The 26971-nt window shown below is 47.9% G+C and overlaps 2 protein-coding genes across 2 annotated transcripts in view; one reads left to right on the top strand and one right to left on the bottom strand.

The window, feature by feature from the left end:
- Positions 1–111: 111 nt before the first annotated feature.
- On the top strand, positions 112–6070 carry RPL7L1 (ribosomal protein L7 like 1). The gene is made up of 6 exons (XM_061549373.1): positions 112–198; positions 1352–1457; positions 2848–3017; positions 3531–3668; positions 4106–4215; positions 4792–6070. The coding sequence occupies exons 1-6, from the start codon at positions 185–187 to the stop codon at positions 4998–5000; spliced, it is 747 nt and encodes a 248-aa protein (XP_061405357.1). The 5' UTR covers positions 112–184; the 3' UTR covers positions 5001–6070.
- Positions 6071–7136: 1066 nt separating this feature from the next.
- The window catches only part of LOC133340897 (collagen alpha-3(IX) chain-like), a 51857-nt gene continuing 32022 nt past the window's right edge, over positions 7137–26971 (bottom strand). Inside the window, exons 19-38 of the mRNA XM_061549372.1 lie at positions 26459–26512; positions 26015–26068; positions 24668–24721; positions 23817–23870; positions 22787–22840; positions 22273–22326; positions 20959–21012; positions 20687–20731; positions 19754–19807; positions 16871–16924; positions 16132–16185; positions 15592–15663; positions 14484–14519; positions 13969–14013; positions 11812–11844; positions 10818–10964; positions 9907–9961; positions 9360–9539; positions 8933–9010; positions 7137–8795 (exon numbers count right to left, since the gene is read on the bottom strand). Of these exons, the coding sequence (XP_061405356.1) occupies positions 8542–8795; positions 8933–9010; positions 9360–9539; positions 9907–9961; positions 10818–10964; positions 11812–11844; positions 13969–14013; positions 14484–14519; positions 15592–15663; positions 16132–16185; positions 16871–16924; positions 19754–19807; positions 20687–20731; positions 20959–21012; positions 22273–22326; positions 22787–22840; positions 23817–23870; positions 24668–24721; positions 26015–26068; positions 26459–26512 (1485 nt within the window). The 3' untranslated portion in view covers positions 7137–8541. The remainder of the gene's footprint in view (positions 8796–8932; positions 9011–9359; positions 9540–9906; positions 9962–10817; positions 10965–11811; positions 11845–13968; positions 14014–14483; positions 14520–15591; positions 15664–16131; positions 16186–16870; positions 16925–19753; positions 19808–20686; positions 20732–20958; positions 21013–22272; positions 22327–22786; positions 22841–23816; positions 23871–24667; positions 24722–26014; positions 26069–26458; positions 26513–26971) is intronic.

Here is a 26971-nt window from a genome sequence, read left to right as displayed (position 1 = left end):
CAACGCTTTGACCCGCTCCTGCTGGACATCCGTGTGAAATAAAGAGCTTAACAGATCATCAGATTCCTCCAGTATTTAAAAATTCATTCTGAGAACGCGTTTTATGAACACCGCGGGCTTCCGTCGCCCCGCACCTCGCTCGTGACGTCACGGCCTGCACCCTCCTCCTCCCTCTCGAGCAGCCATGGCGGAGTCAGAGTAAGTGGCCGCTCTATGCGGACAATCTCCCGCCATCCTTCACGAACATCGATCATATCACGGCGATTAACCTGTGCTGTAATTAAATACCACGTCGATTAATTGATTTATCGGATTATGGAGGGTTTTTTTTGCGTGCTTAAATGTCTTAACACGGGCGTACGGTTGCGTGCTCGGCGTGTTACTGTACGCGGAACGGGCCCGTTTTGTCGCCACAACCGGTACCGAGTCGTGGGCTGGGTTTTGTTTGACAATACTTCACACGAGGCCGTACGGGTGTGGTGAAGGCGTTGGAGAGCTTAGACGTGGTTTCGTAGACGTGCGGGACAGCAGTGGCTGGCTATATTAGACTGCACCTCGGGTAAAGCGATGCAACTTTTGTTCACGCGAGATCTTCCACGCTCGCGACACGTGTTTAAGACGCGGCCTTTAAACGACGCCGCGGTGTGGTTGTCGACGAGAGGAGATTTTTGCCAAGGGGGGTGTCGGTAACCAGCGTTGCGGAGCCGCATGCGGCTCGTTAAGGACTCATTCGTGATGATTTTTGTCAAGGGCCACCGTCACGTATTCACCACAGCGCATTGCAGCCCTTGAAGTATTGAGTTTTTTTTACCGAATTTGAGAAAAATGGCTCTTATGGTAATAGGTTTTTACCCTTTCAACTGGTACAAAAACTGATACCTTTATACAAGGGATCGTGTTTGCAATAACCACAACACAAGCAGTCAAAATGCAAACGAAAAGAAACAACTCTGATAATGATGATATGCACTGTCCTTGAAGTTGATTGGTCCACACCCGAGACAGCTTTTCTTAGAGCCTAGTCTCCATTGGTGTTGGACCAGATGACGCCAAAAGTGGTTCTTGTTGGTTTGGCTGCCGGGACCACTGAGATAGTGGTACTCCAAATATTGCATTTCCCGTTATCAATCTGTGCGGCGCTTTGAGAGTGATCCCTTCGAATTCGTGGTGGGTTTGCCACGTGAGACAAACGCTCATCATAAGTAGTGGAATTGGCGGAGCATCCCAATGCAGAGCCTCGGCGATGAGGCTGCCCTAGGTGTGTTGGTGCAAGGCGAAGCAGACCTGTACACTGTTGTAGTGCTTTGTTGTCCACGCAAATAACTGTATGGGCTTGTGTCTGATTGTGCAGAGAAGTGAAGAGGCTGCCCAAAGTACCTGAGAACCTGCTGAAGAAGCGGAAAGCTTACCAGGCCATCAAGGAAACGCAGAAGAAGCGCAATTTACAACAGAGGAAGGTAAACTTCAGCAACTGCCTTGACTCTTAATGCTATTTAACATTGCGATTATTATACCATGATCTTTATCCTAGGGTGCTCCACTGAGTTTTAAAAAAACCTTACAGAAGGATCCAGCTGGGAATACTTACAAGTCGGCAACCGGTTTTCTGTGCCGTCTTGTACTGAAAACAATTGTAGCCTTTAATGTAGGTGCCCGTACATAATGTGTGTAATCCACCAACCCAGTCTCCAAAGTGCAGCATTTACAGCTCGGTTCGACTTAAAGGAATTAATTTGGGTTATGAAATTGGCACCCAGTGACTTAACTTTAATGTTTGTGGCGAGTGATACTGGTAGTAACCTGGTTACACCAGCCCACAGGGGATTATTGTGTCCGTCCGTCGTGCATCTAAAATGGGAGGGGTGGGGAGGGGCTGGGTGGGTGGGGAGGGGCTGGGTGGGTGGGAGGGGTTGGAGCTGGGTGGGGAGAGGCTGCTCACCCCGTGGTGCCCTTATAAAACTCAACGTTTAACCTACTCACGCCCGCCCTCACAGTCGACCATATTTGCAGAAAACATCACGCTGCCGTTGACCGAGCAACCCAACGTTCCTACCAGCTCCCTCCGCAGGAATGTGTTATCTGAACCGGTCATGGGTTGTGCCCAACCTTCGCCAACGCACACTGGCGAACATGGCGAAGTGTGTGGCCAACCGGCCACCCACGACCATCGGTGGCGTGGGGAGGCTTTCATTTAGCACTCGATTGATACAGATGTAATGGCGACTTGGACGCACTTGTCTTGAGATGGTTTCTTTATTCAAGGAGCCATGTGCTCACACTCCCAACAGGCGGAGAGACCCCATTGCAACATCCCTATACAGTCTGAGGCCACGCCCCCATTCCCGGACCTTCTCGCTGGTTCTAGACCGCTCGCTCTACCAGCAGACTCGACTGTCCACTTTTGTCCTCTGGCCACGCTCCTATTGTCGATCAATCCCATAGCCACCAGTCCACTCGCATTGCAAGCTGACTCCCCTGTCATTACCTCCCGTGGCCATTAGTCCATTGGCACTGCAGGTTGACTACTGTCAGTACACAGGACCTGATGACGGACGCTTGTGTTGCACCCAAAACGTCGTGGTTTATTTTATTTTCTACCTATGTGACTTTACCGAAAGAACCAAAAAGTATGGATTCCTGCAGTCATGAAAGCTTCAAATCAAGATAGGACTAATATTGTTTAAATTATTATTTTGACCTACCCGTGCGCGTGATAATATTAATTGCATGGGTTGTTTTTTACGTCCACTTTACCAAGGGTAAACACCCAACAATACTTGACGGTTTCACAGCGTCCACGTTCAGCGTCTGCTCGTCCTCGCTCACCTCCACAACCCCTCTCCTCAGGGCTCGAAGACCGAGCGCAAGATCAAGTTTAAGCGCGCGGAGCAGTTTCTGCGCGACAGCCGCAAAAGGGAGCGCGACGATGTGCGTCTGCAGCGACTGGAGTGCAAGCCTGGGCCCCACCTCACGCCGCCCGCAGAGCCGCGGCTCATCTTCGCCGTGCGCGTGCGCAGGTGATGACACGGACGCACATTTGAAAATGCATTTATTTTAGAACTGCTTTTTGTGTTCAGTTGTTCTTCCCTCGCAACTCCGGTGCGAAAGAAGTTCAACGTGGGTGGGAGCTGCCGCTTGCCTGGACAGCTCACCTGCTTCCTTTCTCAAATAATGTACATGGGAAATTGTTGTCAATCCACTGCTGGAAAAGTGCCACCCCGGTATATTTGTCTTTGTGTATTAAAATTTTTTAAATCACACATTCCCAACTAAAATTTTTTTTAATTTCACCTGGTAAGGTCTATTCGTCAGTGAAACTGCCCTAAAAGCTAAATTATATGATAGGTTATATTTCGTGGGGGGTGGGGGGGGGAATCATGATTGATTGAATAAGCGCTGTTAGGGATGAGTGTTTACGGAGGCCATTGTCCAGCAGTGGAACGATCATAGCCGATGAGTCTAACATTCAGGCATTGCAGCACTACCCAATGCCTCTGGTCATCAGCAATTAACTATCTTTGCCCTCACAGTTGCAACGCATGCAGCTATAAGGCAAAGCGCTGCCTGCAATTGCTGCGTCTGTGCCGCATCTTCTCGGGCGTTTTCATCAAACTTGGCAAGACGTCGCTGCACATGCTGCGCGAGGTGGAGCCCTTCATCGCGTGGGGGTAAGATGAAAATCCCACCCTTGCCCATCGCCATCCTCGTAACTTAATATTTATATCGCACCTCCCGTGCACTGCACATTGCGGCTGTCTGCAGCAGGGGACCCCTGGTGGCAGCTGTCCTGTGAGGGATGCATTGAACGCAGCACTGGCCAGCATTAGTCTGCCTGTAGGGGCTGAGGATCAAGTGATATGCGAGTCATTTATAAAATTTTGACTGACACAATGGGAGTTGTCCATACACTCGAGTTCTGAGAAAAATCGGGCCTACTCAGATCTGCTCAAGTCAACTTGAGTTCGCTGTCTATGGAAATTAGGTATTCGGTGGCCAGGTAGCGTTGTGGTCCACTTTGCCCACTGAGCTAGCTTGTGTAGCCTAATTCCGGCCAGACCACGTGCTTGTATGTCAAACTGGGTGTGTTTGTGTTGAATCTCACCAGGTACCCAAACCTAAAGTCTGTGCGTGAGCTGATCTTGAAGCGGGGACAGACCAAGGTGAACGGAAAGTTGTGCCCTCTCACCGACAACGCCATGATTGAGGACTGCCTGGGTAATACTCCCGCCCCACCACACTCATTTCCTCGTGTGTGTATGAGTCTGTGTCCTCACTAATAGCACTTGCTCTTATATCTTTTAGGCTTTGTAAGCAATACGGGGATGTTGGTCTATGTCTGCTGTCTTCCAATAAGTTGTTAATAACGATCATTCACATTTATATTTCCCCCTCTGTCAGAACCATTCCAAGGCACTTTACCATATCCATTCTAATCCTCACACTGCACCTAACAATCGTACAACATTCAGCCACACATACCCTTATAAGCCATGCTCATTTAGAAAATTGCTTGGAGCCGCGTTTTTACGCCTGACTTGAGGCGAGATGACGAAGGGATACGACTAAATTTGTAATAGAATGAATTCTATAATTATTTGCTGGTGCCAGTCGGATGGATTTATGGACGTATACATCCAAATTGTAATGTAACAATGAAGCCACAGTGAAGATGTACAGTGTTTTGATGTGCGGTCGCACTAGGATGCTATATGAATACAAATAGCATGAATACGGAAAGGCGTGATTAGTGACTATTGACGGTGGTGTGTGTGTGTGTGCGCGCTCACGCAGGCAAGCATGGCATGGTGTGCCTGGAGGACGTGATCCACGAGATCTTCACGCTTGGCAAGAATTTCCGAACGGCCGCCTTCTTCCTGCAGCCCATGATGCTGTCGGTGGCGCGCCACTCGCGGCTCAGCAAGGGCGGCCAGGAGTCCGAAACCGGCCCCACGGGTGACCGCGGGGATGACATCAACCAGCTCATCCGCCAGCTTAATTAAGAGGCTTCACCACAAGGAGAGGGGAAGAGGTTTTCGTTGCGAGTTATCACCTTGCAGCAGTATTGGTGGACCCTTTAGTAAACGGAAGATTGTTTACCGGACAATCTGTGCCTGCTGGTTATTGTCTCATTCTGCACCTGAGTTTTGCTGTGTGTCGCTTGAACGGAAACATTCTTTGTGTAGCTGTATTCTGAAAATTAATTTTCAGCAAATAGCACCACGTTTTATGTGCAACAGTCCAAACCCAGCAATGCACACACCACCACCATAACCGTTGAAACATATCTTGACAAATCACACGTGTAGCCTCGGTGTTGAGGAAAATGCTGTTCGCTTGCACGGCGCACAAGGGGATGATGGTGTGGCCAGCACAACGCCTGGCCGCCTTGACTCCCCAGCACTGATACACGTCGGGTATACATGTTGAGGATGATGTGACCAAAGGGGAGGCCAGTTAACATTTCAGATATCACTCGGCCACCTGTTCGCTGTGGTGGGTAAACGAACTTAGGCCACCAGGTTCATAGCGCAGCATGGGAACATACACCAGTTCTCCCAACACACCGCATATGCAAATTAAAACCGATTATTACATGATTAAATGCATGTACTGCGAGTAAGATTCAACTTTATAGACGTATTGATGAATCGTTAAATGTCTATTGCCCACCATCTCATCTAAGTGATGACCTAAAGACCTAATTGCATCGTGAAGCAATTAGATTGAACAAGACAATGTAAAAGGGTTTTTAATTGGTGTAAAGGTTCAACCAGTCGATGTCTGTTTGAAAAGCACGGGCCAAATAAACATGACCATCAGAACTAGCAGGCTTATTGCAAATTGTATTTTTGTAATTAGTAATATGTATTTCCTATTTTTAAGTTTTCTTTTTGTAATAACTGCCAGTAGTAAACTCGTACTGAAAAACATGGTTAACCCTGTACCTCGGTTGATGGACATTGCTTAAAAGCTTTGCTCATTCTTTCGCCGAGTTGACGGTATTGTTTTTTTTTGTTGGTCTCATTGTTCCTGTACATTATCACTGGCAACAAAGACAACTTTCAAACTATGATGGCATTTGTGTTTTATTAAATTAAAAGTTCACTTTAAGCAAAATCCTGATTGAAACTCCCCCCCTCCCCCCCCAAAAAAAAATTGTGCAAGGCTTAGCCCATTTTATGTATCTGAGGTTAGTTGGAATTACAGTGTGTAAATTAGATATGTGGAAGTATATGTTAATGGTAGGAACCTGGTTACACCAGCCCACGGGATTATTGTGTCCGTCCATGGTGCAGGGAGGGGCTGGGTGGGGTGGGGAGGGGCTGGTCACCCCGTGGTGCCCTTATAAAACTCAACGTTTAACCTACTCACGCCGGCTTGTGCCCGCCCTCACAGTCGGGCATATTTGTGGAATACACCACGCCACCATTGACCGAGCAACCCAACGTTCCTACCAGCTCCCTCCGCAGGAATGTGTTAAGTGGATGGGCCATCATTTCGGTTGGTCAATGAGAATTTCTGGTGCGGGTGAAATGCATTCTCTAGTGGGCGCTACACCATCCCATAGGTGTGTGTTAGGGGATGAGACTAACGTTGGTCAATGGACCCTTTGTTAAAGTGGTGTGAGGACTGGAAGTTTCCAGATATTACATGTTTTTTTCCAGTGTTCGTCGAAATCGGTCAAATATCAAGTGAAGGCTCTGTAAGGCCTGTTACATAACCATACGTGTTAATCGATATGAGCGACTGATTGAAAATCGAATGTTTTAGAAGGAACAGAAGGATGAAATTTGGCACAAAGAATCTATACGGAGGTTTTATAAGGGCGCCGAATAGAAACAAAGGTTGACTTTAATGATACATTCTGAATTTTGAGCCCTTAAATCGGATTCCCAAGCCTCTAGTCCTCGACACAACATCTTTCCACGTTTAAAATGTTTGTTGAACCAACAACGACATGGGTTCATGTTGATTTTTTTTCATGGGTGAAAATAAATTGTGAACTTTCCTATTTTCCTACTCGGGACCAAGGTCAAGGTCCCAAGTAGGACACAAAATATCAAGGATTAAATGTGCTCAAGTCTGCAAAATCAGGGCAAGTGTCAACAGAGGAATCCTTCAGGACATCTCAAAGGTTCTTTGTCCACATGTTACTTTTTATTTAAAACCCCACAAGGCAATACTTAGCATACAGGCGATTTTCAAGTTAATACATTTTATTCATTACATTTCAAATAAAATGTAATTTTGTCACCAATTTAAAGGCCCGAACGCATGATCAGTGGCGAGGTACATGGCAAACCATTCTGGGGCTTTGTATTGATGTCAGTCACACGTTCCAACTTCAGGAATATTCCAATTGCCTTGAAAAGTTTTAATAAACCACCACCACTCGGCACGACCCCTTCACCCACGCGGACATTGAATGATTTGCCTTGTGCCCATCTTCTGTTACTCGAAGCCCTCACGAGTGCTGGGCGCGACCAAATTAAACGTAAAGCCCCAAAACATAAGATTTTTTTCACGCCATTGTGATGACGGGGCTAAACCAATTAAGCGCCCTTCACTTGAGAGCCTGCGTTAATCTCGGTTGGGAAACCCGGGAGTTGAACCCAGCGTCTCCATGGTGCTGGCTCATTGCTCTGACGAGGGCTGTAGTATCAGCCTCCCTGAGCCACCGGGGCCGCCTCGAATCCGGAAATTTTCAACACATCTAGCCATTGTTCCTTGACAAATCGATACTTCAGTATTAACAATATACACGAGTATAGCACCAAACAGGAAAGCTGATCACTTCGCTGTGCGTGTGTGTAGTTAATAGGAGTGAAAAAAAATGTGAGGGTTCTAGGAAAGTAAACTCTTAGTACTGCGTATCTTTTAGCGGTTGTTGCTGTCGAGCTCTCGGATACATTTTCCGGTTGTAACTTGGTATACCTTAATGCATCGGAGAGCAATTAAGTAAACTCTTTAGGGGGTCATAGGCTTCACAACATCCCACAGTTGTCACTAATGTTTGGGTTGACGGGAAACGTTCACTCGCAGCTTACTGGTCGGTGTGTGAAAGAAAAAAAACATCGTAACCATTGCTTTATAAAAAAACAAAAATCTTGAGAATCCCGTCGCTGTCCTTGCATCCGTCACCTTCTCTTCCCGCTGAGCGTGAAGCATTCACCATCACGGCAACCGCTCTCCCACGCTTGGGAATTCTCCAATTTCTACGGGACGTGCTCAGGCATCGGGAGAACACAGAGCACGACAAAAGAAGAAGGGAGAAGACTGAGGGGAGGAAACGAGATGGCGGAGGGGAATACTCGATGAGCACGGGCGGGATAGGAGAGACAATTTGGGAAAGAAGTCAAGGAGGAAAAATGTGGAGGAGAGTAAGCGATGAGAAACAAGCAGTGCTTGTGATGAAGGCAAGCCAGAAGGAATATGAAAAGGGGAGGGCAGAGGTCACGTGAGAGGGGCGGCCGTTCGTGCTGAGCTCATGGGGTCATCGGGGTCAGGCCGTGCGGGGTGTAGGGTTCAAGGGTCGCACGTCTATGCCAAGTGCGATGACCGGGTGTGACGCGGCGCTGCGTGACGTCGTTTCTTGCTCTTCCCGCTGCCGTGGTTCTTGTTGCTGCTGAAGACGATAAATGGCGGCCCCTGGGGCACGCACGCCGAGTTGTCGCAGATTCCGGCCGTCCCGGCCGCACCGGATGACCCTTGAAGTCCGACGCGTCCCGGATCTCCAGGGTCGCCCGCTGACCCATCTCGTCCATTCCGGCTCACGCCCTCAGGGCCCGGAACACCTGGGGGTGCCACAGTGAGCCCCGGATTTGTGAAATATTAGCTCACTTCATCACTTTTCCATCACTACTACCATGGGTTATTGGTTCCCATGAACTCCACTCATTGATTCCTCCGCCCGTGCAACTAGCACCCTTACCTTGAGGACCTGGATCTCCCACAGAGCCTTTAATGGCCTTTCCGACAGCTCCTTTGTCGCCAGTAGTGCCCAGTTCACCTGGCCACACGCACACGTGTACACACAACAAAGATTAACATTCAAGCGTAATTATAAAATGTACTTGTAGTTTTTTAGGTTTGTTTTGGGGATTTTCAGCCAGGTCGAATTTTGGGTTGCGTTTCACTATATTCTCGCCAGGATGTCATTCACATCTGCCTTGTTTGTTACCAGTATGTATACTGGCAGAAATATAACATCTCTAATGGCTTAAACTTAGGTCTAATAGTTTAAACAATGGCCTAAGCACTACACAATGTCCCAAACATGCACCCTAACCCTAAACACACACGGGACTAATCGCCCCACCACATCTGTGTGCCAACAACACGTTCCTTGGCCATCTCACCCTTGGGCCCTGTGTCTCCCATGATGCCCCAAGGTCCCTTGAGGCCGGGCGGGCCACGTGGGCCCTGCAGGCCGGTGACTCCCGTGTCGCCGGGCGACCCAGGAGGGCCAGGGGGCCCAGGTAGGCCCGGCATTCCAAGCTCACGTCGCTGCAGGCTGGAGGAGAGATGGGCCACCTGGTCTGGTGCAGGGCCGGGTGTAGGGGGCGACGGGTGGTGGGGGGTAGTGGCGGCCACAAGCGACAAGGAAAGAGACGCGCAGAGAAAGGATTGTTTATCGCCGTCCCATCGTGTCTCATGGCTGTACCGCTCGGTGTTGTTCGGCACGACGCCTCACGTTTCGCTCCACGTGCTTCTTCGCGAACCGAATTGAAAGCTCACAGCACGTAACGCGAAACGTTGGACATGATGCCCAACGACATGCGGTAGACCTTGAAAACGCATGGGAAATGTGAACAATCTTTTTTACAAAACTAACATTAATGAAAACAGAACAGTGCCATTGCTTTCGTGGGTATAGCCTGGTGCAGGCTGCTTGGGCACACTCACCGGTCATCATGCGTGTGCAGAGCTCGCGGATTCTCTGCTCGCTGGAGATCGGACCCTGTGGCGGGGCGGGGAATGAACGAAGGAGTACGCAAAAGTTAGACAAAAAAAATGAAACTTTACAACCTCAATTTGGCAGGAAGTGTTGGCTACACAAATTTTATTCAGATTTTCCAAATGCTTATTCTGATCTGCCTAAAAGCGTTCTCCCTTGCAGGTACGGTACTTGTCGTGGCATTTGTTTCGTTAGTCGCTTGTACGCATTACCGGCACGAAATCAGCAGCTTGCAGCGGCGGGAAAGGAGCTATAATTATCGATATTGAAAACGCATCGACCCTCGTGGATGCCAGGGCGATAAACCGGTCACGCTGTAGTCCTCGCGCACATCACTCAGTTTTTTTCAGTTTCATGTATTTGGTATAGCCCTGTGAACCATTCGGCTATTGAATCGGGTGCAACCGCAACAAACAAAAACATGACCAAGAAAACATCTTAATTTGACTATGTGACTAAGTGCAAACAGAGAATCCAGGAAAAGACAGCAAAATATTCCACATTAAGCACCGTACACCAACGCTGTGTGCAAAAATCCCAGTGGGATGCAAGTCAAACAACAACCACAATACAACTTAGATTAATGCCATCAGTCTAACTCCGTACTACAACAAACAAACATGGCCAAACCAAAAAACGTTTTCGAAATCACCAAAATACAGCCATAAAAGCAATGTAACAGTGATCATAGGAACTGTGACCGAATTTTCACAATAAGCGACATAAACAACATGTAACACCAAAACCCTGCAGCCATGGCTGGCTGCATGAGTCACTCCACAGCTGCAAGAGCATCAGTCGAAGTATCAACAATTTCCAATGCACGTTTAAGATCAGCACACTAAATCACATCACTCACGGGAGGCCCTGGTCGACCCGAGCGTCCGGGCACCCCAGGCTCCCCCTCGGTGCCCGTCTTGCCTTGAGACCCGGGCCTCCCCTCCGGGCCCAGCTCCCCACGTGGCCCGTTGGCTCCTCCAGGGCCCATCTCACCCACGGGTCCCGGCTGATTGCGTTAATGAGACAGGAGCAAGGTGGAGAGAAAGGGAGGGGGGGCGAGCAAGAAAATACGTGCAGGGAGGTTCACAAAGCAGACACAGACAAGCGTTTAGACAGATATCATGAAGCATCATCGTCATCCCATTTCCCCTGCCTCCAGCTTGTCGTCAGTAGAATATATGTGGCCCCTCTCCCCGTCGCTCGTGCATTGTACCGGCAATTGTTTAAGTTAAAAAACTATTTTAAAAAATCTTCTTCATCATCGATGATCATTCCACAAGTTGGATGAAGGTCTCCCCAAGACGGCACCATCTCTCGCGATCACACGAAGCAACAATCCACTCAGCACCTACAAATGTAACAATATTATTTACACTGATATTATGTCCGTTGTCAATTCACTGCTGGAAGAAGGCTTATTGAGAGAACGTGCGGATTATGTTTAACCATACTTCACCACAACGCTCAGTGTGGGTTGGTGAAGTAAGCGGGAGAGAGCCAAGAGCTGTTCAGTTATCAATCGCCACTGATGTTAGCCGTGGCTGGGAATCGAACTCGGGTCGCCGGGTTCGTCACGCAGCAGCAGTTACCCCGCGATCGACACAGCATAGGTTTAGTGAGGCCATCATCCAGCAGTGAATTGACAAACAGATCGACATTCATTCATTCAAACCGAGTTCTTTCTCCGACTTCTCAATGGAAACCCAGTGAACGGTTTTCGAGGCCCAGCCACAACGGTGCTCTGGCTGCAGTCGGCTGTGAATCGAGTGTCAGTGAGCGGGAACACTTCTGAACGTGAACGGTCTTTAACGAAAAAGTGTTGCGTGCGGTGAATGCAATTCTCAAAAACTCACCGCCCCCTTTTGGCCTTTGCCTCCCACGGGTCCCTGCGAGGGTGAAAAGCAAAGAGGAAAGAGTTTAAATCGATCAGGAGGCCAATCCGTTCTGCGTAGCCGGCTCGTTGTCTGCGCACGTGCCGGCCGTACCAAGAGTCGTCGTCGTGGCTGGAGTTCTTGGTGTTCACTTCACAGCACACGTGATTCTAATTGTTTTCCCCTACCAGTTCTAAATGTCCCGCTCTCACCTACAGCAAACCAGAGGTCGCAAACGGGTTTTGATTCCTTACCCGTACCCGGCCGCACCAGGGTCGCAAATGGGTACCCGTTCCCTAGCCGTACCCGTACCCTACCCGAAATGAGTGACAAACGGTGACTCACCAGTGACTCACGGTCTACCCGTACCCAGCCGCACCAGGGTCGCCGGGTATCGGATAGGGTACGGGTATCGGGTACCCGGTTGCGACCTCTACAGCAAACACCTCTATATGCGTATATTCGATAAAAAAAAAAGTATCGGTAGATAACGAATCTTTGGATTGCTTTCCATTATTTTATACAGAAAGCTAAAAAAAAAGCGTTAAAGTAATAAATTCATACACTGATATGAATAATACATGTATTCATCTAGAGTATGATATAAATGTGACTACAATTATATTAAGATATGGATTCTTTACGCTATGTATTTTATTTGTGTCAGTTTTTTTATTTTGATATTGTACAGTACGATATGAATAGTCGGTTATGAAGTCTTTATAGTATGAAGTTGTACGTTACGAAGGCTGGGAACGCATCCTCTGTATCAATGTTAAAAGTTACTCAATATACGAGTTTTCAATACATGAACGAAGCTCTGGGAAGGCATCTCCTTCGTATATCGAGGAATTACTGTAATCCTGTCGTTTCCTCCCCCACCCCCACCCCTCCCCAATGTTATCCCATGTCAAGCAGCAATGTTAAGAGGCAATGCCACCCAACGAAGAATCCACAACGAACTCTCCCAGAGCGGTACATACCCTGGTGTGTTTGAGAATGGCCCGTGGAGGCAGAGATCACAGAACTACTTCTCAGAGCCCTTCAAGTGATCTTTATAATTTACCAATTATTTCGGTGACACTCTATTGGCAGCGGTGCACAAGCACCGAACAATGCAACACATTCGTCAATAATATTGCTGCCTTAATTCTGCGAGCTAAATTAAGCAAAAACACATTTAACTTATACTCTTAGTTCTTTCGGTAAAGTCACGTAGGTAAAAAATGAAATTAAAATTAATAAAATAAAATAAAAATCACGACGTTTCGGAGGCAACACAAGCTTCAACCGTGATGATGGGTATAAACCCAGCAATCACTGGAAAAATGTTATCAACCATGCAAAAAAGACCCAACCACACACCCTTGGACCATCCTATCCGACAGGCACTATCTTACTCTTCCGCAGTCATCGGTCAGTGGGCTGGGACCATCAACTCGATACACCTGAGAACCCGCCGCGCAGCTCAAATCCAAATCCCACACATAGTCAGGAAGTGGAGTTTGATTCTCACAGTGTCCGCACAATTAAATAAACACGTATGCCCACCGTTTCTCTTCACAACATTCACGGTGGCGGTGGGGATTTAGTCAGTTTACATCAGGTCAGGGCCATGGAGTGATCTTTTTCAAATGGCGACCCGGCCAAAACAGCTGATGGAGTAGCAAGAATGTTACACAGGAAGGGAGCGTTTTACTTGAGTTGCATAGACCACGAGCATTTAATCAGGCATTTGTAACAGAATTTAAGGGGGCAGACAGAGTGGCAACCAGGCTAGTTTCCTCTGCTACTGCAGAAGAGGACAGCGTGTGCGTTCGTTGGGACCTCCTGAGCGAGCAGTGAACCCGAGGGAAGCGATGTGTGGACCGGAGGGAAACTACAAGGCCTCAGGATTTGGCCGTATAAACGTCCGGAGAATAAGAGCACTACGGATTTGCAGGAATCGTCGTCTTGGTGACCTCTCTCTCTCTACGACACATCACCGTTTGTTTCTTCGGCGTTTCGAGACGCGGTCACATTTCGAGACGCGATTTCATGGCAGGTTTTTTTTTTTGCCGCGCGCAGCTCGTTTCAGCCGTAGCCACCACCACCATCGCCGAGGTTTTTTTGCGCGAGTTGCCGGTGAGTTCCTCTCACCTTATTGCCGTCATCCCCCTTGACGCCGGAGCCTCCGTCCAAACCCTGACCGCAGGCAAGAGATGCATTGTTGTTGTTGTTGTATTGCCACTCGTTCATTCGGTTAGTTGACAGTTTTTAACGTGTTAATTAAAGTCGCAAATTGAATGTTAAGAATATTATTGAGATTGCAACTTTCATGTCTAAGGAAATGAGCCTATATCCCGCACATCACCGGTACCATCATACCACGATGAGATATTATTTTAGCATTTTACCACATATACACTTCTCATTATCCTTACAAAAGAGATTATACATCATGTATCCACATTAAAAACATGAGATATGCAGAATTCAATCATTTACCACGCATCCATGTTTCATAAGCTATCATATTGACAAAACCTCGAGAAAAATACGTGTTGTAAGGCAGATGTTAGGATTACAATCATAACAATAATAACAATCCTAACTTTGAATATAATTATGATTATGAAAATAAAATATGAACATTAGCAATAGAAACTACTCACAGGGTCTCCCTTTTGGCCGCCATTTCCTCGCCCTCCCTGGAAAAAAAGGATTAGAGCTTTACATTTGAAAATCCACTAAATTCATATTTCTTTGGCATTTGCTTCCCCCCTCTAATTTATAAGACCTGCATAATGAGCAACCGTTCCACAGAGCAAATCTTTTAATCTAAAATATATTTTCATGCACTCATAGATGACCACTTGGGCCTATGGAATCGCTGTCCCTGAGAACTCAATTGATTTTCTACTTTTCGGAAAGTCCAGGATTCAAACCGATACATTTTGGCCTAGTTTTCTCGACACGGGCATAAGCATCATCACCCTTTGAGAGAGACCCATTGACTATTAAACACATCCTGTCATTTCAACGTTTTGTAAGGCCTATTCCAGCGCCAACACCAACTTCAGAAACGGTATTTTGTTCAGCCGCTAGTCCAGGGGTCAGCAGCCAAAATAACAAGAAGAAAAATTTTTTGGGAATTCGGTAAGAAAATAAATCGCTATTAGAAGACCCACAACGCATGTCAATTCGAGACTGTGGTTCTGATTAAGTAACGTCACAAAGCAGCCCTTTAAGAGCCGCATGTGGCTCCGGAGCCGTAGGTTGCCAAACCCTGCGCTAGTCGCTGGACTGCAGAGGTAGGTAAGAAGGGTTTCCACTACTACGGAAGGGCTTCCACTACACAGGGAGCTCTCGATGCTACATAGTTGATTTACCCAGATATCCCCACCAGTAATTAACCCGCAGATTACACCGCGCTGAAGAAGCTGTGGAAGACAACGAATTGAATACTTAAGTAATTTGAACATTTGGATGCAACTGGGAGTATCTAATGCAGTGTTCTTCACTAATTTTCAGCAGGGGGGCACTTTTGCCGATAAGACATCAGCATGAGGGATGCCACACCGCCTGGAAGGTGTTTTTTCACTTTTGTGTATCGTCAGGGGCCGCACCAAAGGCCACCAGAGGCCCCCAGTGGCCCGCGGGCCTTGCAATGAAAAACACTGGTCTAATGCAAAGGTCTTGAGTAATGTCATGGACAGCGCTAAATAGGACACACACACCGAGAGACGCTGCGCTGAAGCAAAGCACTGTGGGAATTCTCACCTTGTGACCCTTCATGCCGAGGGGTCCGGGAGCTCCGGGCAAGCCCAGAACTCCAGGGTCACCCAAGGGACCCTGGTTGAGAAATGAAAATAAAACAAAAAGGGAATTAAAAACGTCATCGCATTTTCTTTAGTAACAATAAACATCACAACGCACAGGTGGCTTGGGAAAGCAGTGCAGCGTTGGTGCTCTACGCTCCACGAGGAACCAACACCTGTGCAGTGGTTTAACTAGAAACATTCACTTTGTTGCTGAGATTTTTTAGTTTAAAATCTTCGTTCCACTCGAGAACATTTCGTAGTCACGATGTTTAATTCTGCGGCTTCATATGTGGCACTTGAACCTCTACTCTTAACAAAGCATTCATTTCACCCAGGTCTCCGGCGAAATAAATGAACGCTTGTCGTATCAACAAGATTGTATTTAACCTGGCCTTAAAAGCAAACGGAATGAACCACAGTGTGTGGCAACGCAGATCTGACCGACATATTCACGAGAGTAACAACAACAATAATAATACCAACGATGAGGCCATCTCACCTGTACGCCTGGCTCTCCTGGAGGCCCAATGGGGCCCATCTGCCCGGGCCGCCCCTGTAACGACACACAGGGCCCTGCCTGGTAAGAGCGCCGTCGGCACGGACGCGAAACTCACCGTGTGTCATGTAGCGCCCTGTTGTGTTTGTGTTTTTTATTTGTACCGCGTGTGTCGCCCGGCACCATGTCCGACGTTTCGGACATCCAGCTCGTTCAGTTTTCTGAAGAAGCTCCCGGGGTGTGGTGGCGAAACGTCGGACATCGTGCCAAACAGCACTCAGTAATAACCCGAAAATGCACTGGAGAGCTACATCAGAAACCCGCAGCGCGCTCAATGCTGTCAGATCTCGGAAGCTAAGCAGGTTTGAACCTGGACAGTGCTTAAGGTTTGTGTCTGCAATGCACGGCACGTTGTTATAGGCTGAGGGGTGAAGTGGGTGGACAGCAGAGGGCAGTGCTTCAGAATACATTGTTGTAATGTACTTTATATGCCCCCCCGACACATGAAGGGTTATAAAACTCCGTGTTCGATTGAAATTGGCTAAAACTTAACGGGATGAGGTGTCTGTATCTGATGAGACGATGGTTCTATAAAGAACAAGGCAAGGGTTCTCTATTGGATTGCGATGAGCATTCTCATTCGAATCAACCAACTTCAGTACAATTGCAAAACATAAACATTTGTATTGATATTTCAATTGGGCACTGAATTACAAGTGTACCCGGACGCCTTTTCACTTACAGCAGGACCCCTGCCGCCAACAGGACCAATGTCCCCAGCGTCTCCTTGATCTCCCTGCGAACAGATCCACAAAGACTCATCAACAACACTTACACATTACACAGCGAACGACAAAGACTCGTTAACTTAATTTATACAAAACACAGCGACCAAGAAAGCCTCGTTAACAACAGTTATACATTACACAGCGACCAAGAAAGACTACGTAACTTTAATTTATACACTACACAGCGACGAACAAAGACTCATTAAAAATATGTATACAAAACACACGAACCAACAAAGACTCGTTAACAACATTTACGCATTACACAGGAACCAAGAAAGACTCCGTTAACAACATTTACACATTACAAAGCGGCCACAAAAGACTCATTAACTTCTCATTTACAAAACAGAATAGAATGATGTCGTTGACAGGGGCGTACAAGGATTGAGGAATGAGTGACAGCGATAGAGGGTACCAGAGGTGTGGACTCGAGTCATGTGACTTGGACTCGAGTCAGACTCGAGTCATGAATTTGATGACTTCAGACTCGACTTGGACTTGCATAACAATGACTTTGTCCCACCTCTGAGGTGTGCACTCGAGTCATGTGACTTGGACTCGAGTCAGACTCGAGTCATGAATTTGATGACTTCAGACTCGACTTGGACTTGCATAACAATGACTTTGTCCCACCTCTGAGGTGTGGACTCGAGTCATGTGACTTGGACTCGAGTCAGACTCGAGTCATGAATTTGATGACTTCAGACTCGACTTGGACTTGCATAACAATGACTTTGTCCCACCTCTGGAGGGTACTTAGGGATCGCAAAAGGATAGGAGAGAAACGGGGATGAGTGGAGGGGTGAGGGGAGGAAAGAAAATGGGCAATGGAGAGGAACGGAAGAGGGTTAAGGGGGGGGGGACTGCCAGTGCCGGATTATCCTCATTGCAAAAGTAGCTACATATCAGGGACGTGCGCCTCAGAGAAGGCAGGGGAGGCAGAGCCTCACCTGTCATACTCCAATGAAAATAGCTGTTACAAAAAAAAAAGAAATAAATATTTAGATTTTCCACTGATCTGTGTTATAAATGTAATTTCTGTACGCTTTCAATCGTTTTATAGTCAAAATCGCCAAATTTGTGGAGCTCCGCTGCAAATACAGGAAGAGACGAGAGGTGAGGCAGCGATGCGCTCAGCCTCCCCTCTGATTGCGCAACCCCTCAGTAACTGGATGGAGCGCGGGCAATAAGCGCGTGCCTGTTACTATCTCAGTATGTCACCAATGTAATGTTTGTAGAGCCCTTCATTTTATGTCCTCGCCTTCCATACTCCAAGTAACTTATTTCACGTATGTGTATAAAGATATTTAGGCTCGCTGGTCTCGTCATGAAACTGCAATGAAAAAGCACCAGGGGAGGCAGCTATCACATCTGCCTCACTGAGGGGGACGTGTCTAACACGCCCCCCTCAGTGAGGACACGCCCCCCTCAGTGCGGACACGCCCCCTCAGTGAGGACACGCCCCTCAGTGAGACCACGCCCCTCAGTGAGGACACGCCCCCCTCTGTGAGGACACGCCCCCTCAGTGAGGACACGCCCCCTCAGTGAGGACACGCCCCCTCAGTGTCTAACACGCCCCCTCAGTGAGGACACGCCCCCCTCGGTGAGGACACGCCCCCTCAGTGAGGACACGCCCCCCCTCAGTGAGACCACGCCCCCTCAGTGAGGACACGCCCCTCAGTGAGGCCACGCCCCCTCTGTGAGGCCACGCCCCGTCAGTGTGTGAATCTGGCTCTGACACTGACCAATGCTCCCCAGCCATTGACCTCACCGCACGTCACTGCTACAAATGCTACAGGCCCCGCACTTTCAAGGGCCTCGCGTTAAATGCTGACAGGCTATCAATTCCGGTTCAGTGATTCTGCACTTGCTCTATTACTATAGTACTATACCGCCTTCAACTTTTATGAACGACTGGGTGTTTAAGGTTAGCGATTTGTCGTATTATAGCAAATGAAAAAATACAATTACTTTACTATGTCAGTAAAAAAAATGTGTGTTTTAATATTTACGTGTTTTTTATTGTTAATTTAGTACCCCTTTATAACATATGCTACAGGCCCTGCACTCGCTTAATCCGGCACTGGGAACTGCTTAATCTGCAGGGGAAGTTTATTCCAGTGGAGGGGTGCATGGAGGGAGAAGGGCCGAAAGCAGGATTGGGCACAGGGAGTAGGAGGGACAGAGAGAGAGACAGACAGAGAGAAGGTTGGGAACAATGATGAGATATGGAAGGAGATGAGAGAGACAAGATAATCAGGATCAGAACAGACGAGGATGCCAGGTGTTTGAAAAGACAGCGGTAGAAAACTGGAAGCCAACGGAATTGAAGTAGGAGAGGTGACCAACAAAGACTCGCTAACAAGGACGCTTGTGTTGCGCCCGAAACGTCGTGATTTAATTGAGTTGTTTTCACTTTTTTATTTTATTATTATTTTCACCTACGTGACTTTACCGAAAGAACCAAAGAGTATGGATCCTTGCAGTCACGAAAACTTCAAATCTAGAATTACTCGCTAACAACACTAGAAATGTTTTGCCCAGAGTTGCTCGTAATTCGGAGAAAGCGGCTGTGCTTGAAACCCACCTCAAAACGCAAATTTTCTTTCTATTCAGTTCGGTTCTATGTCCTGTTAGTTGTCTCCTCCACCTTGGCCCAACGATTGTTTCTTTTTTGTGTTGCGAATTGCAGCGAGGAACAAAGTTCCCGTAGCACTATCTACAAAAATACAGCGAACTACAAAGGCTCCTTAACAACATTATAAAACGACATAGGGAGCAACGAAGACTCGTGAATGTTCTTCTTGTCGTCGTCAATTGGCGACGGTACGTACCGCGACACCCTGGATGCCCTGGGGCCCCATGCCACCCATGGGTCCTGGGTCGCCCTGTACACACGCGCCATGCATCATCGTTAGGCCGCTCCACACAAAGACAAAGATCCCCCGTATAGCCTTCACAGACTGTTGGGGCAAGTACTGTTCGCGAGTTGCACCGACGAAGGTCGGCACGGCGCACGAGATGGTGAGTGGCCACAACAGCACACCCGGCCGCCTTTGTCTTGCCAATGTTGATATTTAAACACTGCACTGGGTACTCATTTAAGGCCGATGTGATCTAGGGTAGGCCCCAGAATCTGGTTCAGATATCCGCTACCGATGTTGGCCGTGAGGGGAAATTGAACTCGGGTTACCGTGTTCAAAGCGCAGTGCGCTAACCACTACAATACAACTCCCCACCACTCTCACACACACACACAACTTAGCCAGAGACAGCTCTGAGCTGAGATTCTGAAAGGCTTCTCCTCACCACGTCTCCTGCACGGACCTCTTACAAATGAGACTATTCTAGCCTCTCGAGCTCTCACCTGCTTAAACAAAACTCATCTTGAGCTTCAACAACAATACCCGCCACTAAGTGACGGTGACGTCACCACGGCGCCTGTGCCAGGCCAGGTGCACTTTGAAGGCACGTGAAGCGTCGCTGCTGATAGGAGGTAATGACACGGGACAGACCCAGGTGCCATGGGTTGGCTGACTGAGATGACTGGTAGATGCGCCAGCTGTGCCCCCCTACTGTGCCAACTTGAGCTTACCTCCCATATAAACCTACGGCCGCTGTTAAATCAGCGCTTCAGCCGTGTCGTTAACGAAGGTCGTGCCAATTGGTCCACCCCCCGGAGGGCACCGTGAGCCTCGCCGTGCGACGATCTACGCGTTGACGCCTGCGAACGCAGAACCAACCGGATTTCGTTCGATCTCCTTTACCTGAATCCCGATGTTTCCCTTGATACCGTTGGGGCCTTGTACACCCTGAAAAAGATGGCAAATAATAAAGGAAGAACAGTCATTATTTTGTATTATACATACACTCACCCTGCCATGGGAATGTGGAATTGCCACCACTGGCTCGAAACAGGAGATGAGCACCGCCTCAAAATGCCCATTTGAGCAGAAAATCACTTTGACGCATTTAATGCAAATGATCGTTATGAAGACGATGATGATGATGGCGGCAATGATGATGACGATGACGTTACCGGGATTCCTCCGGGGCCCCGCTCCCCAGGGACACCTGGGCGCCCAGCATCGCCCTGCCAACACAAAACAGAACATTGTGACAATGGACACGTGGTGCCAAACTTAGGGTCGCCACCTCTTCTGGTTTTCCCAGGATCCCCCCTCTTGTTGAGGATGCAGCAGCCATCCTGGGGAATCTCTAAATCGTCCAGGGATATTAAAATTCCATATTTTTTTTTATCAGTTGCATAAGAATGATGATGATGATCACTACTCAAGACAGCGCATTTGCATGCAGTTCTCCCCTCTTCCGGCTTTGTGGGATATTCATTCTCTTCCCATGAATTGTCCCCGAATGTGTTGTACATCAGAGGTGGCAACCCTAGAGATGAGACAAATGTTTAGACGTAGCAAGGGAACTTCGTTAAATACGGGGGTCAGTTTTATTCACCCCACTCTGCTCCCCACGTCGCTTACTTCTAACGGAAAAGCGCAGCGTAACCTAGAAAGGGACCTCATCCAATAATAAAAATGCGATTCATGAGTCAGACACAATATTTCACGGACATAAATGACCGTGACTGAGACGCGAAGCCGAACGCAGTGCCGCTCGAGGGCCAGGCGAGAGAGGCCAGTGGCCTTCAGGTGTCTCTTTAAGGTCGGTGCGGATTGAACGCCGCCGATGCTGCTGGGAATGCTCAGTGGTGATGGTGGCCGCGTTCTAAGCGGCGGCGGTTGCCACGGAGACACGACGCGCGGCAGTGAGAGGAGGAGGATGTTGTGCAGAATTGCCCTGCTGCTGCTGCCGGAGAGTTCTACATATAGACATCGTTGTCCTATCCCGTTACAAAGATCCCCCCATGTAGCCTTAACAGACTGTAGGAGCAAGTGCTGTAAGCGAGCACCTATGAAGGCCGGCACAGCACGAAAAAAATCTATTCTTGAAATATCCTGTAACAACAACACCCGCCATTCTCCACTAAGTGACGGTGAAGTCACCACGGTGCCTGTGCCAGGCCAAGTGCACTTTGAGGCCATGTGATGTGTCGAATACTGGCTGACAGGAGGTCACGGGACAGACTCAGATGCCATGGGCTGGCTGACTGAGATGACTGGCAGATGTACCCAACTGTGCCCCCTACTGTGCCAACTTATTCTATTTAAGCCGCCTGGTGCTCCGCTCGTTGTTGTGAGCGTCGCTCCTCTGCCGCCCGTTGTTGTTGGAGGGCGACTGCCTCCAACTGCCCAGTAGCAGCGTCGTTCACGAGCCTCCTCCATATCCAGCAACACACAGACACACACAAAGCGCGAGCGCGTGCATCTGGACAACAAACCTTTTCTCCATTCTTGCCAGGAATTCCATCTCGTGCATCCCCACCATTAATGCCCTGAAACAAAAAACAATGAGCGGGCGTTAACGCGACCGCGTAGGGTTCTGTGGTCGTGCTGCCACACGGCTCTTCAACATGTCTTTGAGCTGCGCCACCATGCGTTGCTCACGGCACAACGTCTGACATTTCGGTCCACGTGCTGAGAGAGCTTTAAATCAGATTCTGAAGAAGCTCCCGGCACACTGAGAGAAACAATGGACGCTAAAAAAATCCAGATAAAGAAGAAACACCGCAGAGCTGAAGAATTCCGAGTACGATTCCTTTGATAATAAATGAAAGCAGGGTTCTTCAACTGTATTTTCCAGCCAAGTGCATCATAAAATGAAAAGTATTTTGACGTATGTCCGGCACAGCGGTATTTGATGAGTATTTCTCTCTCGCGATGACTGACCCCACATCCGCAAAGTGTCGGCAATATACGGCAGACATCGTGGAACTGCCCAGAGTTGTGACTTACCGACTGCCCTTTCACCCCCTGATGCCCTTGCAATCCACTTGGTCCCTCTACACCCTGCAGCACAGAGAGAACAACACGTGAGCAAGTGTGGAGGAGGCCTTTAGAACACTGGGCTGCACATGTAGAGCCAGAAGCGTGTTTCCCCACGTCACTGCAGAGATTCTTTTGTCGGTTCATTGTAAATAAATCAATAATGAATAAACAACAAGGAGAAAAACTGAATAGTGCGCTAAGAGGCGTGGAGAGATGCATTTCTAGAATTGCATTGAGAGACCGATGGAGGAACACGTGGATTAGAGAACAAACACGAGTCAAAGGCAGGACACGCTCGCTCGAAGGAGTGATGGCCGATAGTTCATCAACAATGACGGAAGAACAGACAAGGAACGGAATGCGTTCAAGGGTTGGGCAAGCATTAATCCAGCAATGGACTGCTCATGGTTGATGATGATATATTGTATTTATTCATGTATTTCTTCAGAGAGTAATTGGTTGCTGTGGGGCATCTGTTAGACATCAACGCATGAGGTGCATTTAGAATATGGAATGAGGACAATGATGAGGTTTTCCAATTTAAAACTTTTCGGTCTGTGCTGTGGATGTGACGAGTTAATAAATGTACCCATTTAATGCAGGCCTCTTTATTGATAAGTAAACAAGAGTTATAATTGTCAAGTTTCTGTTTCGACCGCTTTGATGTCCTTCGTTAAATCAGGTGAGGGCCAATTGCATTCTAATATCTCTTTATACGAAAAAAATCTTGAGAAATATGCTAATAAAATGTAGAATTATTATTACTGTTATATTATTATAAGCCCAAACCAGCCAGAACCGGTTCGAAAATCACTCCTCGCCACAGAAGCTCGCCGCTGTCACGAATGGAACTCGGGTGGCCAGGATCATGGCACAGTGCGCCAAAAACCCGCACCACCACTCCACCCCGCCTTGCGTCTGTCTGTGTGTCACTACAAGGACAAGACTCTGTACCAGTGGGTGCACCATGCGGGGATCACAAGAAGCCGCCACTTACAACATCACCGCGTGGGCCCTCGACGCCATGGTAGCCTTTTTGGCCGACGCCACCCTGTGGGGAACGCACGCAACGTCCCGTCAGCGCTCGTTCGCGCATCCGTCAATCACTCCTCACCAAAGGACTCGGAGCCTCGTCCTTCCCGTGCTGCGCGGCACACTGGGCAACACAGATCGGCTACGTATTCCTGCCTCGAGCCAGCTGAGCCACATCGTCCCTTGGTATTAGACGTAATTCGCTCACTTATTTCAAGCAAACCAAAAAAACACACGCGCGCAGGTTTATCCCGATTGGGTTCTGGGTGTCATCTCACGATCCCGCGAATCCATTCGCAACTCTTGCAGTGCAGTGCGCTTGGAAAATGAAAACCACAGAGCCATCTCTGTGCGACCCACAGTTCCACAACGCAAGAGGCAGCACTCTCCTGTCCGTTCTGCAACTCAAATGAATATATGTGCCATGACAGTCGAACCAATTTTTTTTACCAGTTCATCACAGCTGGAATTTATTGATGGGGTTTTTTGCAGCCATTGGTGACCAGGATTGAGATCATCAACTCGCTGCAATTGAGAACCGAAGTTTAATCACTTTAACGTCACTTACTCGCTCACATCGCCATTCGACCATAGTCGCTGTTTCAAAATCACGCAGCCATTCGTTAATTGTATTCATTCGTTTGCTCATTTACCTGCTGGTTACTTAACGTGTCCATTTTCTGGACGATTAACTAATTCGTTCATTCGAGCTCAATCTCCGCTCCTTCCTTTGCGCCCCATGCATTCGTTCATTCATTCATCTGGTCATGTGTCTATGTGTTCATTCCTGACTCGGTTCATTCACGTGATGCTCACCAGTGGGCCTCGTGCGCCCGCAATTCCTGGGAGGCCAGGAATCCCAGGAAGGCCCTGTTGTCAAACAAATGCACGCACACATATATAAACACATGCGAAAATAAAAAAAATAAACATTTACCATATGGAAAAAAAACACTTAATTGGGGAAAAACAAGAGCAACATCATCCACCTACTGGTAGACTAATGCCCATTTTTTCGACTAGTGCAGTGTTCACCTTGTGCCACACAGAAACAGCTGCAACTGGTGGACCCCCTATGCTCGAACCACAGCAGGGCTTTGGAATGATTCCGATGAGATGTGAGTTGCTGAGGTATTTAAGCAAGCACCCTAATTAGATATCTAAATCATCTCCTCCTGTATGTCATGTGACTTCTGAGTGACCACCCCCACTGTGAATCCCGCCACCCCCCCTGTGAAAACAGACGCTGCTCCGTGCAGCAGTGTCAAGGCCCTTGCTTAGCCTCTTCCTCTCTATCCTCATCTTTCCAGACCCTTTGGTCCCGTTTCTCTATCCCCTATTCCAACCTATTCCTGTTCTTTCCCATTATTATTTTTCTCTCTTCCCAATCCTTTTTTTTATTCCACCAATTACATCCTTGACTCTCCACCACTTTCCGTGGTGTGTGCCACAGGAATAAAAGTTGCTAGGACATGCAACTCTTTATCCCTAAAGACGAGTGTGTTTCCTCTATAGTGGGTCTATAGTGGGTGGGGCTTGATTGTTGTTGTAACTTTCTGACCCATGCCTAATGGACATCTGTGAGAAAAGAGCTTCATAGCTCATCGGACTTTCTACAGGATAAATAAAGATTCTGATTTTGATTCTGCTTGTGTATGTTGAACTTCTTTCGCACCGTACGTAGCCAACCGTGTGAATCGGAGGTGTGGGGGAAGGACAACAAACTAAACATAAAAAATAAGTTCTCAAGAAATGAGTGTTCCATTTAAATTTAAAAGTGCATAGCTCCAGTGGTTTCCTAATATCGGAAAGAAGAGCGTTCCAGACGGTCGCAATGGACACAGCTCCTGAGCAGTGGAAGGGGTTCCCAGGTTGCCCGACCCAAGCTGATGATGCGATGATGGTGAGAGCAGTAAAGCCTTACTGAGTCTCAAGACTCTTTTTCAGGAGGGTCCTGCCAAGTTTTTGCAATGGGGGGGGGGGGGGGGAGGGTGATGTTGCTGCTGAGTGTAATCCCAAATGAGTAATTTTCAGGTTAATTTATCAGCATTTGCGGATATTTCAGCAATATCGGTTAAATTAATTTTGGGATTTTTTTTAGCTTATTGTTTTAGAAATTATTATCTCGCGAAACCGCGGCAACCGTTAACGAATCAGGCTTACCCGGTCTCCGACTGTCCCGGGCTCCCCGGTTTTTCCTCGTAGTCCACGCTTTCCCTGGAAGGTTCAAACGAGCGAAGTCACTACAGCGATATAACCGCGGTGGCGACAGTAGCAGCAGTGGGTGGGGGGGAAGACAACAAACTAAACACAAAAAGTTGTTCTAAAGAAATTAGTTTTCGATCTAGATGTAAAAGTGCATCGTTCCAGTGGTTTCCTAATATCGGAAAGAAGAGCGTTCCAGACGGCCACAAAAGCGCATCTGAAAGCGCGCGATGCAGTGACCGTCTTTGTTCAATGGCTCGCTGCAGGGATGACTGGAGTTCGCGTGATGGTTTATGCTCCTTAACGATTGTGATTCATTTGTGGTCAGCATTTGATGTGTAATGAATGCAACCTTATAATAATGTACTTTGAAAGCGGACGGGGATGGAAAGACGCTCTCACCTGCAATCCCACGGTGCCCCGGTCGCCGATGATTCCGACTGGACCCATGTCTCCCTGTCATGTAGAAACATGCGTTCAGGTTCATTAGATTAGTCGACCGTCTATATATTTCCACGTAATAAGCCACTTCGTTGAACTATCATTTGTGGCTAGGTCGCTTCTGAAAAAGAAGCTAATAACTCAGTGGGCTTTACCTGGTCAAATAAAATTAGGGTATTCGTTGTGATTTACTTACCTTTCCTAATCTTAGCACTTTATCATGTTTTTTTTTTGTTGTTGTAACTTTGTGACCCGCCCTCACTGGACATTTGTGAATAAGAGCTTCATAGCTCATCAGATTCCTCCAGTATAAATCAACTGATTTTGAACATGCAGTTAAAGGCCAAGGTCTAGCCCTACAACTACTTTGCCCACGGCACTCATGGTAGAAGAGCAGAGAGAGACCCTCTAATGGGGAACTTTGGCCTCCTCTTCCACGCTTCTCCGTTAACGTGGAACAACCACAAGTATCGT

This window comes from Lethenteron reissneri, chromosome 10 (genome assembly GCF_015708825.2).
Source record: "Lethenteron reissneri isolate LAM-NWPU_2019-01 chromosome 10, ASM1570882v1, whole genome shotgun sequence".
Lineage (NCBI taxonomy): Eukaryota > Metazoa > Chordata > Hyperoartia > Petromyzontiformes > Petromyzontidae > Lethenteron > Lethenteron reissneri.
Note: the sequence above shows the minus strand (reverse complement) of the source record. Positions and strands in the feature narration are given on the sequence as shown.

Coding starts and splice junctions, on each gene's coding strand:
- RPL7L1 (XM_061549373.1), top strand. Junction 1,458..2,847: donor GCAATTTACAACAGAGGAAG/GTAAACTTCAGC, acceptor CCCTCTCCTCAG/GGCTCGAAGACCGAGCGCAA. Junction 4,216..4,791: donor CATGATTGAGGACTGCCTGG/GTAATACTCCCG, acceptor GCGCTCACGCAG/GCAAGCATGGCATGGTGTGC.